Source organism: Lathamus discolor, chromosome Z (genome assembly GCF_037157495.1).
Source record: "Lathamus discolor isolate bLatDis1 chromosome Z, bLatDis1.hap1, whole genome shotgun sequence".
Lineage (NCBI taxonomy): Eukaryota > Metazoa > Chordata > Aves > Psittaciformes > Psittacidae > Lathamus > Lathamus discolor.
The window spans coordinates 28,189,942-28,205,729 of NC_088909.1; the positions used below are offsets into that span (position 1 = coordinate 28,189,942).

The window sequence follows — 15,788 nt, forward strand, 5'->3', positions numbered from 1 at the left end:
AAAAGCCTGAGCCTTGGGTGATGCAAGGAGACAGAACCTCATACCACCCAGGTCAACATTGCTTCCGTGGGGACGCCTGCTAAGGCTGAGCCTGCCACCTCACACTGCAATGATGTTCCTCAGGGCCGGTTTTCTGATCGTCATTACATGGTCTTTGGGGTAGGTAAGATAACCAAACATCAGAAATATCCCTATCAGAAATATCTTTTATTATCTCTATATTTTCCCTGTATTAATAAACTAGTTGCGATTCTTTGTTGTGTTGCGTTTCTCTCAACCCGGAATCCTCAAACCCTGGAACAAGCACGTTCCCTTCTGCCGTGACAGGGCTGGGATGAGGCAGCACTAGCCTGTCCCGACTGCTGCAGCTTCCCAAGAAGCCGAAAAGTCCCCAGTGGAGTCAGTGGGGGCTGCCAGTCAAAGTGGCCTGCTCAGAAGGTGAAGAGCAGAAACCACAGGCATTATCCCATGCTTGAAAAGGACCGGGAAATCCCAGTGCTTTGCTCCTGGCAAGTTCAAAGTCCTTCAGTTCCTGGCACAATAATGAGCTCAGATTTCAGAGAGTCCTGGAGAGCTGAAACTGACTTGTGCAAACTTCTGCAGGCACGTGTTGTTTTCAGCAGCAATTAACCCTCCGCTGCATTGGCCAGGAGTATGCATTTGATCCTGCAGAAGGAAGTTCTGAAGAATTTCCTTCAGGAGGCCCCTGAATGTCAGAATGAGGTGGATGTAGCTCCTGGTCATCTCTCTCCTGAAAGCAGAATCAGGTCGTCTTTTTCCCTCAGAATTGCCTCATATTTGAAGATTCTAGAATCTGTTAGCCATCTTCCTGCCTTTTGAATATTTAAATACTTAATAATAAATATTTAAATAAAATACTTCTCGCTTGATGTGGGATGCTTGCTATCAGTGCTCCTCCAAAAGTTAACTTTCTGCTTTCTTCTGCCAAAAAGACGGTAGCTGCAATGACCTACACACATCCTGGCCATCCTCAAGATACCAGGTCTAACAACCCAGAAGGATAAGAATCTGTTAATGCTTGCCTTCCCAAGTCTGGGTTAAAACTCCTGTCCTGGGTTCAGCAGTAGCAGTCATTTTTCTCCTTCTTAGTAGCTGGTGCAGTGCTGTGGTTTTGACTTTCAGCCTGGGAACAGCACTGATAACACCGACGCTTTTAGTTGCTGCTTAGTAATGTTTAGTCTGACCAAGGACTTTCTCAGTCTCATGGTCTGCCAGGGAGGAGGGGAAGCCGGGAGGAAGCAGAGACAGGACACCTGACCCAAACTAGCCAAAGGGGTATTCCATACCACAGCACGGCATGCCCACTATATAAACTAGGGGGAGTGACCCAGAAGGGATAGATCACCGCTCGGTTGGGCTGCGTATCGGTCGGCAGGTGGTGAGCGGTTGTATTCTCTTCCCTTGTTATTTCCCTTATCATTATTATTATTGGTGGTAGCAGTAGTGGTTTGTGTTATACCTTAGCTACTGGACTGGTCTTATCTCAACCCATGGGAGTTACATTCTTTTGATTCTCCTCCCCATACCTCTGGGAGCTGGGGGGAGAGGAAGGGGTGGGAATTGAGAGTGCGAGCTGCATGGCTTGAATGGTCTTAAAGCATGACAACTCCCAAAGCAGTTCCTTTACTCACTGTTGCAAAGAGGTGGAAGGGCTTATCCAGGGAAGGTAGAGCCAACACCTGAGCTGTTATCAAACTTTGTTTAAATTCTTTCACTAATTCTTGTTGTTCCTCAGTCCATTTTAAAACATCAGGTTCCTCTTCCAGTAATTTTAAATATAATCCTTTTGTTTTCTGTGCATACTAATCACTCCATGGCTGGCAGTAACCTGTTAACACTACAAATTTTCTTAGCATTTTATTAGTCTTCGGAAGGGGTAACTCAACTATTCCTTTTATCCTTTCTGGTTTTATCTTTCCTTTTTCTTCACTAATTAAGTATCCCAAGTATTTGACTTCCTTTTCTTTTTTTGAAACTCTCAGCCCCTGTTCTCCTAGGAAATTTAACAAGGCATTTGTGACTTCAGCCACTACTTCCCTCTTTTTTTCCTGATATTAGGAGGTCATCTACATATTGCAATGCCGTGACATCAAGGGATGGATTAAATTTCTCTAGCACCTGTTCCAATATTCATTCAAATAGATGAGGTTCTGGCTGACCCTGTATCTACTAAAAGGGCAACCTCCTCATCCTGAGGTCCCAACTATAATTTTACCAAGGGGTCTCAGTAGGACCTCAGGTTGAGAATCCCCCTATTCAGTGTCTTTAAACGTCATGAGTGGGATCACTTTCTCCTGTTTTCTGAGCTCAGGGCACTCGTGTTTAAAGTGTCCACTCTTTCCACATAGGAAACATCTTGTGACTGGGAGTGCAGTTTCCTATTCTCCTAGGAAATTCAACAAGGCATTTGTGGCTTCTGCCACTACTTCTCTCTTTTTCCCTGAGATTAGAAGGTCATTTACCTATTGCAATACACTGACATCAGGGGGCAGATTAAATTTCTCTAGCACCTGTTCCAATACTTGTCCAAATAGATTTGGTGACTCAGTAAATCCCTGTGGTAAGACTGTCCATCTGTACTATTGTTTACGTCCTGTGCAAGGTTTTTCCATTCAAAGGTGTCTATTGTGTCCTAAGGTGTCCATTCAAAATGTCTCTGTTCTCTGGGCCTAGTGGACATGCCCCAAAGGCATCTTTTATGTCCACCACACTGAACCATCCATGGTCCTCTGGTATTTTACTTAACAAGGTATAAGGATTTGGGACCACTGGATGTCAGACCTGAACTATTTGGTTCAGTTTTCTCAAGTCTTGCACCAAACGATATGACCCGTCAATTTTTTGTACAGGTAAGATTGAGGTGTTAAAGGGTTCTGGAAGCCCATCCTTAACTAGGTTTTCTATGATTGTCTGTAATAATTTTTGTCCCTCTAAAGGAATAGGGCATCGTTTCTAATTAACTACCTCATCTTCCCTTTTCAGTTTGATCTTTAAGGGAGATATATCTAATCCTCCTCTGTTTCCCTCTTTTACCCAAATGACTGTGTCTGTCTTTTCCTTAACCTGTTCTGTTAACTGAAACCGAATTTGATCCCCATAAGTTTTCATTTCTAACCGTAGTTGTACAACTAAATCTCTCCCTCGTAAATTGATTCCTGCTTCACGCATGTGTAACAATTGCCCTTGAATTGTTTCCCTATTTAATTTCAGGGTAGTTTCTTCAAATATGGGAACTGAAAATCCCTCCTGAAACAGTTAGCTTTTGGTTTGATGATTTCAGTCCCTGAGGTATATAATTCAATATGGCTCTGGCTGCCTCTATATCTATTAAGAGGGCTACCTCCTCATCCTGAGGTCCTACCTTTAAATTTATCAAGGGGTCCCGACTGAACCTCAGGTTGAGGAACCCTTGACCCCCCAGTTCAGTGTCTTTGAACATCTCCAGCGGGATCACCTTCTCCTCCTTTCTAAGTTTACGGCACTCGTGTTTAAAGTGTCTGCTCGTTCTGCACCTTGTGGCTGGGATTGGAGATGGTGGCCAAGATTTCCCCAGCCCCCTACTACTGCTGCCTCCCCCTCATGCACCACTCAGGCCCTGGACCCTTCCCCTTGCCCAGGCCCCTCAGCCTCCTGGAGCCACGGGTTCTATATTCTCTTTTCCACTCTTTGATTCACCACGGACGTCCTGATTTCTGCTTTTTGGTTTTGTTTCTCCTTCTCTCGCTTTACAAAAACTTTTCGGGTTTCCCTTAGAAATTCCTCTAAGGGATTTTCACTCCACTGGACCACTTTCTATACCTTTCTCCTAATGCCTGGCCAAGCCTTAGCTACAAAATATACTCTTTACATCTCACATTACTCTGAGAGCCCACTCCCATTATTTGTTAATCTCCTTTTGCTGTAGGTTTCTGTACATTGATGAACCACTAACCCGGTTCCTACCAGAGTTTCCTGCCTTAACCACCATCTTGTTATCTTGTTCTGACAGCTACATTTGGTGAATGGTCGATTGCAAAACCAGTATCTGAGTATTTCTTAACATTATCTCAGCGGTCGTTCTGCAGTCAGCAGCCTCCTCAGCAGGAGGCGCTAGCGTGTTCAGTCCCGAGCTGCTCTGCTCTTGACAGCACTGCGGTGTAAATGAGAACCCCCATCACGTCCTGCCGGCAGCTGTGCTGTAACAAAACCGTTGCCAAAAGAGTACTCTTCTGAGGCCTTGTCCTGACCCTTCCATGAGACGTCGGCCAGGAGGAGATGGGTCCTCGGAGCAGGGGATGCGTGTACAGGCTGCCTCAGCCATCCTCAGCACTGCACCGCCCTGCACCAACAGTACAGTAGTCTGCGCATCCCTCCTACTCAGACCATTGTCATGACGTTTGTGCATGATGTGGGAAACAAACATGGAGAAGTTTGAGGAGGTCAGTAGGGAGAGACAGGTGGGAAAGGGATTGCAGAGAGCAGAGAGGCATTGCAGATGAGCGCGTGGACAGGTCTGTGCGAAAAAGAACAACAGTGAACGCAGACGCTTAGAGCAAGTGTATTTTATTGGGCTGAAGCAGATCATGTTGTGGAGCTGCAGAAAGGATGGAGATATGTTCACATCTCAAAAGGCTGATCACTGACAGAGAAAGAAGCTGCATTGGCCGGGAGTATGCATTTGATCCTGCAGAAGGAAGTTTTGAAGAATTTCCTTCAGGAAGCCCCTGAATGTCAGAATGAGGTGGATGCAGCTCCTGGTCATCTCTCTCCTGAAAGCAGAAACAGCAGACAAAAAGGGTAGACAGCTGCTTGGCACTATCAGATCAAGAAAATGTCACTAAACAGTGTTTTTCCATGTGTGTACATAGCTACGTATTTCGCCTGTTTACAGACATATGTGTGTGTGTGCACAAATGCACAGAGATTTCGTGCATATGCACACATACGACGCACATGACGCCTACTGTAAGCCCAGCCAGCGTTGTTAAACTCCTCTGGTCAGAATCCTAAGTTCTTTTCTGTGAGGATAGCAAGTCTAGATTTTACCCACGGGATCTCTCATCTGTTTGACTCAAGCTGCTGGCCCAGCTCCATCTCCTTGTTTTATAGCACACACCAGAGTCCTCAGACTTACCCTTACACTACCGCAGGGCACCGATCTGCTGCAGTATTCTGGGGAGCTTGCAGTCCACGCTCTGCAGGTCGGACAATCCTCCGATGCAGCATCTCCCAACGAAGACAACAGGCAGCTGAGCACAGAGCAATGCCACAGGTTAATCAGAAGAGCTGGCTGCTGAAGGCACAGTGTGGGGAAAGGATTTGTCTTGGAAGCAGACTGTGCACCCGGGAGACCATCATTTCCAAAATCCTCCTGTTCCCATGACCAGTTCCCGTCTCTCTGAAAACCGCTGCGAGACAAAAAGGGGCAGGGGAAGCCTCCGCATTTCAGAGAGGCTGCAGAAGGGTAAAAACACACTCCGGGGTAGTGCTGGAGATGCTCCAAGCACACGATCCCAGAGCAGCACACCAGCGAGCGGCTCTGAGTGCTGAGACCTGCGTACGGACCATGCGTGTGCCCACAGCAGGTTCTCCGAGCCTGCTCCCGAGCGCTTGCCAGCACGTGAAGGTGCTGGGTGGCATGTGCTGTCTCCCTAACGGCCACCGTCGCTATCAAAGTCCCTCAGCCCTGCAAACTCACCTTTCTCGCTCAGCGCCTTCTCCACATACCCTTTCTCTGGCCTTTTGCTCCCCTCCTACCTCACAGCCCTGAAACAGCCTGTGCTGTTCTCCTGCCTGTGCTTGTCCCTTCTCCTGCCCACCTCATGATGGTTGCCTGGCAGCAAGATGACAGCAATCAGTGCAGAAACAAATGTAAAAACCAACTTAAACTCCGGCCTCTCCTGAAGGCCAGGAGCCATTTTGGATCCTTAGATCTGAGGCTTCTGAAGGCAAAGTTTTGCCGCGAAGGGAAGTGAACCACTGCTGACACCACCACAGCCACCGCTGCAAGCCAGGGAAGGTAAAAAGAGATGGAAACACCGGCAGGAGTAGAATTATTGAGACAGTAATAGCTCAGGGAGCGCAGACAAAAGACATGGGCCAGAACAGGCATGAAACAGCAAGTGGAAAAAGGGTCCCTGGAAAACGGCAGCTCGGAAAGCCTTTCCTTGCATTGGAGGGGGTCGATGGCTGCCCATAGTCCCGCCCTGGCAGGGGCAAATCCAGACCTGCCCACATGCTGCTGCCCCGTACCCAGGCTCAGGACAGGGCCAGGGCGTTCTGCAAGAGCTATGGTCCCCTCTGGAATCCCTGAGAGGCTAAAACCGAGCCAGCAGGACCAGGCACAAGCAGGACAGAGGCTTGACTCCAAGAGCAAGCACTCTACAGGAGGTACGCTGGCGCTTTGCTGTCCTTCGGGCAGGACAGACACTGGAACACCTCCGTCAGAGCCTGCAGCACTCCTGCTGCACTGAAAGCAGCCTTCCAGGTCTGGGTTTTCCCTGGGCTGAGTCAAGCCACATGTCTGGAGGCATGTGCCTCCAGTGCAGGAAAAGTCCCCTGAAGCCCCAGTGGCGAGGCAGATCGCCAGCATGTCCCTTCTGCTTCCCCCCGGGGCATCGCTGGTGTTGTTCTCACTGGAGTGGAGTGGGGAGGCAAAGCAAAGTTGTGTTCATTACGCAGAGACGCGGGGACCACTGCGGGGTGGCTCCTGCCCTGCATGTGGGGGCTCGGGCAGGTAAAGCTCCGCACCTGCGGCTGCTGCGGCGGGGAGCGGGCGCCCACCTCGGCACCGAGCACTCGCCCTGCGGCAGCTACAGCGACGGGGCGCACAGGGCGGGCAAAGCAAGGAACTTCCTTTCCAGTGCCGCGGGCTGCAGTTTCTCCCTGCGATCCGGCAGGGAAAGCCGCGGGGAAAGAGCCCTCGCCTCCACCTCTGCAGCAGCTGGCCGGGCTGTGGGCGCGCCGGGACAGAGGGTCAGCAAGCGCTGAGGAACCGCTGCGAGAACTTACGGTTCTGTGCCCTGTTCTTCGCTGCAGGTAGTCCTGGACATCCTTGCGCTGGGTGATATCAACAACTTCCAGAGCTCCAGGCACAAAGTTGTACTGCTTGAGCATCTCCTCGGCATTCCTGCAGTAACGGCAGCCTCTCTCTGTAAAGAGGGTTACTTTGTCACATCTGATCTTGCTCTCCACAAGCCTATCAGCCATGCTGCTGCTTCAAGACGAGCGGGAATGCTGCCCTTCACCAGCGCGTTCACAGGCAGAGGAGACTGCAGCAATCCCAGGCAGAGACACTTACGAACTGCACAGCTCTTTCCTCCTGGAAGCTCCTCCCCAGGAGTGTGTCATCGGTTCAACAAAACGCAGCTGTTAAAGCAGCAATGCTTGCTTTTTTTTTTTTTTTTTTTTTTTTTCCCAGCCAGGAAATAAGAACCAAAAGAATTTGAAGAGTGAATTCCAGAACTGAAAAAGAAAATAAACCCAGACTGTTCCTTTTGCAGGCCTGTGTTGCAAATGTGCTTAGGGAGAAGGTAAATGGAATCAAAGGGATTTAACACACACGTTGCATGACTGAGTTACGTACAGTTGTGTAAACTGAACAGAAGAGAAAGCCTTAAGGCTACAGTCCTTCCTAGAGTTGAAGCTCTACAAGACACAGTTGGGCAGCAATCCTCGTAGAGCTAAACTGTGCCCACATATTGGATGTCGAGCTGTGGCGGTGAGGTTGCACCCACAAGTGAGAAGCTCAGTGGGACTGAGATTCTTGACGGCCATCGCCAGTACCACAGCATCACTGCTCAGGCAGAGCCTGTCTCCCCTCACCAACACACAGCTGCCCTATTCCAGGGGTGGCAGTCACCATGTGCAACGTCTGACACTGTTGCTGGGCAGACTTGGTCTAATGTTTAGCTCATCTTCTGCTAAGATGCTTTCCCTGCTCTGCTTTCTCTTGAACTCGGTTGGTTAATTGCCTGGCACTTTCCAGCATTTTCCATATGTTTAATTTGCACAGGACAACAGAGTACTCTGGACATCACCCAGCCCTAGCAGCTGTTCGAGGCAGGGTCACCCTGACCGGGTTGCTCCGTGCCATGTCCCCTCAGGGCTGGAGTGCCTCCAGGGATACAACCAAAACCAAACAGAATATTTTCCTGATGCTTAGACAGAGCCTTCTGCGTTTTGGTTTCTCCCTGCTGCCTCTGGTCCTGGCACTGGGCTCTGCTGGGAAGATCCTGGCTCCATCATCCTCATTCCCCTCTCAGGTATTCACGCACTCGGGCAAGGCCCCCACCCCAAGCATCCTCTTCTCCGGTCTCACACTGGGGAGCATGGAACTGGTCCAACACAGGTGAGAAATTCCCACAAGTAGCTTGGGCCACTCACCTAATAAGCAACCCGCTCACATTTTAGCTGTTTAAAATAAGAAGGCCTGATACAGAAGGACAATGGAGGACATCAGCTTCCCATTTTCATGAGTCTGAAAGGGGAAAACCAGCAGCAGGGCCCAAGCTCTCTGTTTGTCAGCCGATCAACGTTGCATGTGACAGGCAGGCTGCCCCTTCCCCAAACAGGGCTTCCCAAACTCAGTTTGCTGCAGCATCAGCATTGTAGAAGGGAACTTGCTCCTTTGTGCACAAATACACATTTTAACCTCAACACACTCCTTTGCAGTCCTCGGAATGTAAAGCGGAGGCAGATGGCTTTAGGCAGCTCCCTGTGCACCAGCACAGCCGCAGCTTCTGCTCGGCCCCGGCCACAGCTGTGACAGTCCTGGGCAGCGTAACTTCTCCTCGCTGCCAGCTTTCAGTGTGAGTTTTCTTCCTCTTACTTATGGGAAAACAGCAGGCTCCTGAGGCCAGATGCTCTTCCCAGAACTAGAAAACTGCAGCTGGAGCCGCGCCTTGTGCCGGCCACTGAAACCGTCTGCCTGCGGGGGCTTTGCGCGCGGGCACGCTCGGCGGTCATGCCGGGAACGTGCGGCGGGATGCGCGGGGGTGCGGGGTGCGCGGTGCTGGAGCGCACGGGGGACGGTCATCAGGATGCGCGGGGGACGCTCACAGGGATGCGGGGGGCTTGCGCGGGGACGCGCGGCGGGTTGAGCGGGGGCGATGCTGCCGCCCGCTGGAGGTGGCGCGCAGCTCTGCAGCCCGGGGACCGCGCATCCCTACCCTCCGCCTCCGCTTTCCCCGTCCAGCCGTTTTGGGGAGGAGAGCAGAGAGGGAGGGTGCCTTGTCCCGGGCTCAGCAAGGGGTTCATGCCAAGGCCATGGGGGCAGCAGAGGTGCTGAGGGCTGAGGTAACAAATCGCTATGATTAACAAACAGTATTTGGGTTTGATTTCACTTCCCAGTGGGATCTGGGGGCAGGAGAGGGCACTGAAATACTCTGGCTGAGCAGTTTCCTTTGCCTCCTTCTCATGTACTGAGACCCAAAGTTCCTGACAAGACTCTTGCCGACATACAGGTCATGGCTTGAAGCCATGTAATGTCTTCTTGACTCCACCTTTGTCTCTTCCCTCTTCCTGTAATCACCACCACAGTTTCAAAATTTGCTTTCCCAGAAATACATGTGATGATTGTCTAGGTATGGGAAATAACCTGTAAATGCTGTGTTCCTGCCAGGATTAGGCAAGGCATTCACCACCCCCTTGTGTGGTCAGGGATACTGTCAGGCCACACTGGCATTGGTGACCAGGGGGAAAGCGCAGGGGGACCTTGGGGATGCTATGAGCATCTCATAGCATTTGTTGACCACCTTGACTCTGTGTCACTCCTTTTACCTGTTTGTAGTTACCTGATTGGGATGGATGGTTTAACTCCTCTTGGTAGTGATGAATGTAGTTTTAAGCTGGTGCAAGCCATGGACAGTTGGATCCTGTAGGACACGGCTGCAGCAGAGAACTGGACCAGGAAGGTATTGCATGGCCTTGAGCCGTGCTTCTCACCAATGCACCAGGCAAGAGCCCTGGTGGGGAACTTTGGGTCTCAGTGTTTTTTGCATGAGAAAGAGGCAAAGGAAACTGCTCAGCCAGAGTATTTCAGTGTCCTCTCCTGCCCCCAGATCCCACTGGGAAGTCAAATCAAAACAGAACACTGTTTGTTAATTCATAGCAATCTCATCTCATTATTACTGCCAGTTTACAGACAGGCAGCATGGACACAGTTGCATTCTCAAGTTTTCTCCTGACGTTGTTTCTGATAGGCAGGTGGCTGAGCAGCGAGTGGTGTCTTTCAGGGGCCTGTATTGGCATGAGCACTCTAACATCTTCATATGCACCATGGGTTCAAGAACCCTCTCAGCATGTTTGCAGAGAACACCAAGCTGAGTGTTGCTGTCAACATATGTGAGAGAAGGGATATGATCTTTAGGGACCAATGCCAACCTCACGAAGTTCAACAAGGCCAAGTACAGGGTCCTACACCTGGGCCAAGACAATCTCCCATACCAAAACAGCCTGGGGAAAGTTTGAGAGCTGCCCTGAAGAGGACTACTTGTGGGTGCTGGGTGATGAGACATGCCCCAAGAGCCGGCTTCAGTGTGCACTTGAGCCCATATTCCACCTGTGTGCTGGGCTGCATCCCCAGAGCATGAGCAGCAGGTTAGAGAGGGGATTCTTCCCCTCTACTCTGCTCTGGGGAGACCCCCCCCTGCAGTCCTGTGTCCAGCCCTGGGGCAACAACACAAGAGGGATGTGGAGCTGTTGGAGTGAGTCCAGAGGAGGCCATGGAGATGCTGTGAGGGCTGGAGCACCTCTGCTCTGGAGACAGGCTGAGAGAGCTGGGCTGGTTCAGCCTGGGGAAGAGAAGGTTCCTTGAGACCTTGTTGCGCTATTGAATACTTCAAAAGTGCTTATAAGAAAGCTGGAGACAGAATTTTCAGTAGGGCCTGTAGCAATTAGGCAAGGGGAATTGGTTGTAAACCAGCAGAGGGGAGATTCAGGCTAGGTAGAAAGAAGAAATTGTTTACACTGAAGGTGGTGAAACATTGGCACAGGTTGCCCAGAGAAGTGATATTGGCCCTGCATCTGGGAAAGTCAAGGCTGGGTTGGATGGGGCTTGAGCCACCTGGTCTGGTTGAAGGTGCTCCTGCCCATGGCTAGCAGGTTGGATGGGATGCCCTTTAAAGGCCCCTTCCAACCAAAAATATTCTGTGATTCTAATAAGCTACAAATGTATTTCCAGTGTAATTCTCAAATGTTCTAATGTGCACAGGTAAATAATCACATGAGATTGACTAGAGAAAAGTTTTTATTTTGTAACAAAATTTTACATACTCAATCTGAAAACATGTACATGTAGCCAGGGTGTATTAAAAATACAACATTCAGGGGTTTCAATGCATGCCTAATAAAATAGCTTTTCTTCCTCCTAACAGATCTTTCAGATCAAATACACCAAGACCTAAAGGATGATCGCAGAGTTTTGTTTAGCCGTCATGTGGTAAATCTTATCTGTGCAAAAGCTTTCTACATTAGTCCCTCTACAGCTTAGTGCTAGCATGGGACAAGCACACACATCTATAGGCGCAGTGAAAATTGTACAGTGCAATCTGCTATTCAAAAAACTGTCTTCTAAAAGTGGATTTTGAGAGTTAGCTCTAATGAAGGACTTGGGCATTGAAACTCCACTTAAACCGAAGTCTGAAACTATAATCCTAAACACTCCAAGACCTGCCTAGGGATACCAGAATTCAGCAATGGCCTCAGAGTGTGGGAGATGCTGGCATCAATGGAAGCCTTTTCCCTCAGACATTTTATTTCTTAAAAAACACATGACTAAATAACTTTTTTTTTCCCAGCTGGTTCCTGGTTTTTACTTTACACCAGAGTATAAAGGTGTTGGTTTTCTATACCATAGCATTTTTTGCTTTATACCATGCAAAGTCATTCATAAATACCAAACTCAGTACTGGCCTAATTCCTGACTATCTGTGACAGATACAGTCCATGGTTTAGTGTGAGGTGTCCCTGTCCACAGCAGGGAGGTTGGAATTAGATGATCTTAAGGTCCTTTCCAACCCTAACTATTCTATGATTCTAAGGCCTCTGCTAAAAAAATAACCTTACTGACAGCAACTCACCAAGCATCAACGCATCAGGATCTACTTTCAGTCACATTTCTGAATGCTGAAGTACCTATTTTAAAAACAGATTTAAGATAAACACATTTCTAGGGAAAATCATCTTACAGAATAAAAACAAGAGTTTATAATACGAAGACTTCTAATAATTTAAATTTTTCAGATGGTCTGTGCCTGCCAGAACAGCACATCTGCACCTGATACAGGCAGCATTGTGGGGATACTCAGTAAAACGGCAAGCTGTTTTATTGTCTGAATAGTAAGAGATGCTCTTATTATTACTCTTCCATATAGAAACATGCATTAATCTGTAAATAAATATTTTTACACTGCCTGGCTTGTCTGTATAAAACCTATAGTTATTACTGACTAAAATACATAATAGCAAAATACTTCTCTTGGTTGACTATAAAGTGTTTGTGTTTCCATTAATTTGTATTTCCATTTCTACTTTTAAATGCCTATAAAACTATATATGAAGTTAAAAGTATGACTTCGTTATTTGTTATCTATACTTAAATTATTGGCAACAGAGTAACTTGTGGCAAAAAACCTGGAAAAGCTTCAAAGAGTCAAAAATTTAGGACTACATGCAATGCAGACAAATGTTCACGCAGATTTTGTATCAGTACAAGAAGTCAGTGCCAGACAGATAATTCATACTATTGACAATGCAGCTGGCTGCTGATAGCAGCATGTGCTGCCACCGAGGGCGCTGTCAGGTGTCCAGGCAAGCTGCAGTTCAGCTGTATGCTCACTTTTGTTTATGACTTTATGCCTCAAAATCCTGCTTTATTTGCACATATTCAGTTAATGTATAGTTAAAATTTCTGATTTCTACTATAATGATAGGAAATTACCTTTTCACATCTGAGTTCCATACATATAACTTGCCTATTCATTTTTTTTCTTTAATGTTTTCAGCTTTCTTTAGTGATCTTGAAAAAACAGTGTAATGCTCTATATTTCACACTCACTATATGCAAGATGTAGGTAAGTATATCTCATCTTTTAAAGAACTTAGGGTCTCCAGATGAAAAACAAATAGGAAAGGAAATACCCTCTCAAGCTCTGCAAAGCATCACCAGGAAAAATAAAAAACTAAAAAACCCCTACGACTCTAGCATGAAATCTGAAAAGAGCAATTCATCGAGAAAATGGTTCTGAAATATGAAAACAATTCACACGAGAGAAAAAAAAAATCAGCTCCAGCAATTTTCTGTTCCATCTTCATCTCCCAGCTGTAATTTTCAGATAACTTGAGGTGATCTGCTGTGGGCATTGTGGAAACACTCAGTAATTTTCCAGTATGTTTTGTCTTTCTTGGTTAAGACTACATAGCAAAATTAAAGGCAAAGCAGAATCATAAGTACCAAAATTATAAGGAAGCATTTAGCTCCTTGATAAGATTTCATTTACAGAAAAGTACCTATACTCAGACAGGTACCCCTGTGCAAAGGCTGGGTTCATTTTGTCTTTAATATTACTGCATTCTTATAAGTTAGTTGTATAACAAATTAACGATTTAATTCAAGAAAACTCTCAACAGTGTCTGCAAGGGTCATGATAACATTGAGGATTTCTCTGTCATACTCAAGAAGGAACCCACACGGCCACAAAAGATAATCAGGTTTATCTCACACAGCACAGTTTATGAACACAGGATGACAATCCAGTTCAAACTGAGCCCCCATTGGGAAGGGCAGAGCTCAAAGTCACATCAAAAGCCAATGTTCCTCCTCAGACTGGCAAACCCATAAGGGTCGCCTCCTTCACAACCAGCAAATCTGACATCAGTGCTGTCAGCCCCCAGCGGGTACCTGGGATTATGAGACCCACTATTCCCAAAAAAAGTCACCAGGGCCAGTGAGTTTTTTCCCACCAAAGCCATGCAAGGCTGTCAACTCCCTTCCCTTTTGGTCCAGTCCCTACCAGTACCATGTTGATATTCTCCGAGTGGACTTGGCTCTCCCTGAATTCTTTCCTCATGGGGAAAACCACAACATGTACACACTAACAGAGGTGTTCTACAGCTTATTAAAACAGACCTTCTTCTCCTATTCACTGAAAGGAAACACTATTTCAGTATACAGATGTTTGCAAGTAATAGAGAACACATTGATACATATGCATTCTTCTGGAATTAAAATATCTACTCATACAACAGTAAGAGTTCTGTAAAAGGAATTAGAGAGTTACCTTGAAGTAGAAAATGAATCATAATTAAATTGATTAGTATGTCTACCCTTTACTTTGAAAACTAACAGAAGCTGCCATAAATTTTTGGATTCTAAAATACTTAAAGAACTTAGGAGTTGGCTTCTCAGCTTTTCTGCAATACTACTGTGGTACTATTGTATACTGACTTACAAAAGATCTGTTCTCAACCAGCGCCTTTTTAGCAGCCAAAAAATACCCATGAAAACCAATAAAACAATCAATGTGACGTTAGAAGGAGGAGCACATGACAGCATGACAGTCATGACATGATCTGTACTACATTTAATCCCCATGGTTATGAAATTCTTGTGCTTGAAATAAATCTTCATCATACATTTTTCCACGCTTTAACGGAAAAGTAGTAGTCCATTATCAAAGCAAGGAATGTTAGTGGGTGAGCTAGAGCATGGCATATGGTGTTCCAGGGTAGATAGGTATTTTATTTGCTCTTGAAAGGATTTTTATCCTTTGTGTAATTCCCAGTCTGAGGTTTCTGAGTCACGATGCACTTTGCATGTGCCCAGTCTTCTTACATTACCGTGCAATGGCATTTCTGAGAGTGGATGTAGTTCCTGTAATCAGCAAGCTGCTTCAGGTACAGATTCGAAGGCCATCTGTGCATCTCTACAAAATTGCGCTCCTCCACTAAACAAAGCAATAAAGGAATTAAATGTAATATCCAAACATACCACACAAGTGCACAGGCTGCAAAAAGTCTATAAAATAGGTTGAAAACCATTAAGGACATAAACACAACCAGGACAGTAAACAGGAGTGCTGTCTATCTTACATAGAGCTTACAGGAGTACAGGCAGAAGAGTTCCCTTGCTATTAAGTTACCAATAAATAAGTTACTCAATGAAATAAAAACAATACTTCTTAAAGAGAACAGAGAGGCTACTCTACAGATCAATGTTCTTTATCTCTAGAAGATAAGCAGATGTGGTAATCAGCTGCAAGAATTTTGTCTATGCTGCAACTCTACCAAGGAGGGGCTCTCAATCCCTATGCCAACAGTCCGTCTCAAGAGCATTTCAAAAAGCAAGGTAAGGGGAGCAATTCACTTTTACTTGTGTTGCATGTGTTTTTTGTTGCTGACACAACCATGTAATAGTCTTCAGATGTACTGCTTGGATGAATCCCTTTGCCTTGCAGAAATATGCACTGTCATCCCCTGCTCCCTGATTTTCCTGAATCCTTTCAGGGATTCAGACCAAGCTGCATGGAGACCAAGGCCCAGCAGAAAGGTCCTCAGTGTGGGAAGGGCTAAGGCTGGGGCAGCAGGCAGTGCCTTTCTGCCTACCTTGTGCCAAACACAGGGCTGTTCCTGGAGATTTCAGTGGTTGAAAGCCACTGGAAAGCTGCTGCTTTGTGCTGCATGGCTCTCCAAGCCATGCGGTGATGCAATGTCATGGTGCCTTCAGGAAGAAAGGCCAGCTGCCCATAACTGCTGTTGTTGGGGAGATTGCTCTCCTCTGAATGTGCCAG

General features: G+C 47.0%; 2 protein-coding genes across 2 annotated transcripts in view; both read right to left on the reverse strand.

The window, feature by feature from the left end:
- Nucleotides 1–4,547: 4,547 nt before the first annotated feature.
- On the reverse strand, nt 4,548–7,294 carry LOC136005645 (glutaredoxin-1-like). The gene is made up of 3 exons (XM_065663294.1): nt 7,012–7,294; nt 5,135–5,249; nt 4,548–4,769 (listed from the first exon to the last, which is right to left on the reverse strand). Exons 1-2 carry the CDS (start codon nt 7,207–7,209, stop codon nt 5,142–5,144), a joined length of 306 nt encoding a protein of 101 aa, XP_065519366.1. The 5' UTR covers nt 7,210–7,294; the 3' UTR covers nt 4,548–4,769; nt 5,135–5,141.
- A 3,936-nt stretch (nt 7,295–11,230) lies between these two features.
- The window catches only part of RHOBTB3 (Rho related BTB domain containing 3), a 31,326-nt gene continuing 26,768 nt past the window's right edge, over nt 11,231–15,788 (reverse strand). Inside the window, exon 12 of the mRNA XM_065663156.1 lies at nt 11,231–14,945. Coding sequence (XP_065519228.1) covers nt 14,830–14,945 — 116 coding nt within the window. The 3' untranslated portion in view covers nt 11,231–14,829. The remainder of the gene's footprint in view (nt 14,946–15,788) is intronic.

Bases quoted from the DNA above. Each gene is read 5' to 3' on its own strand.
- LOC136005645 (XM_065663294.1), bottom strand. From the start codon at position 7,209: ATGGCTGATAGGCTTGTGGAGAGCAAGATCAGATGTGACAAAGTAACC. The intron at 5,250-7,011 runs GTAAGTTCTCGC...CTCTGTGCTCAG, and splicing joins GAAGAACAGGGCACAGAACC to CTGCCTGTTGTCTTCGTTGG.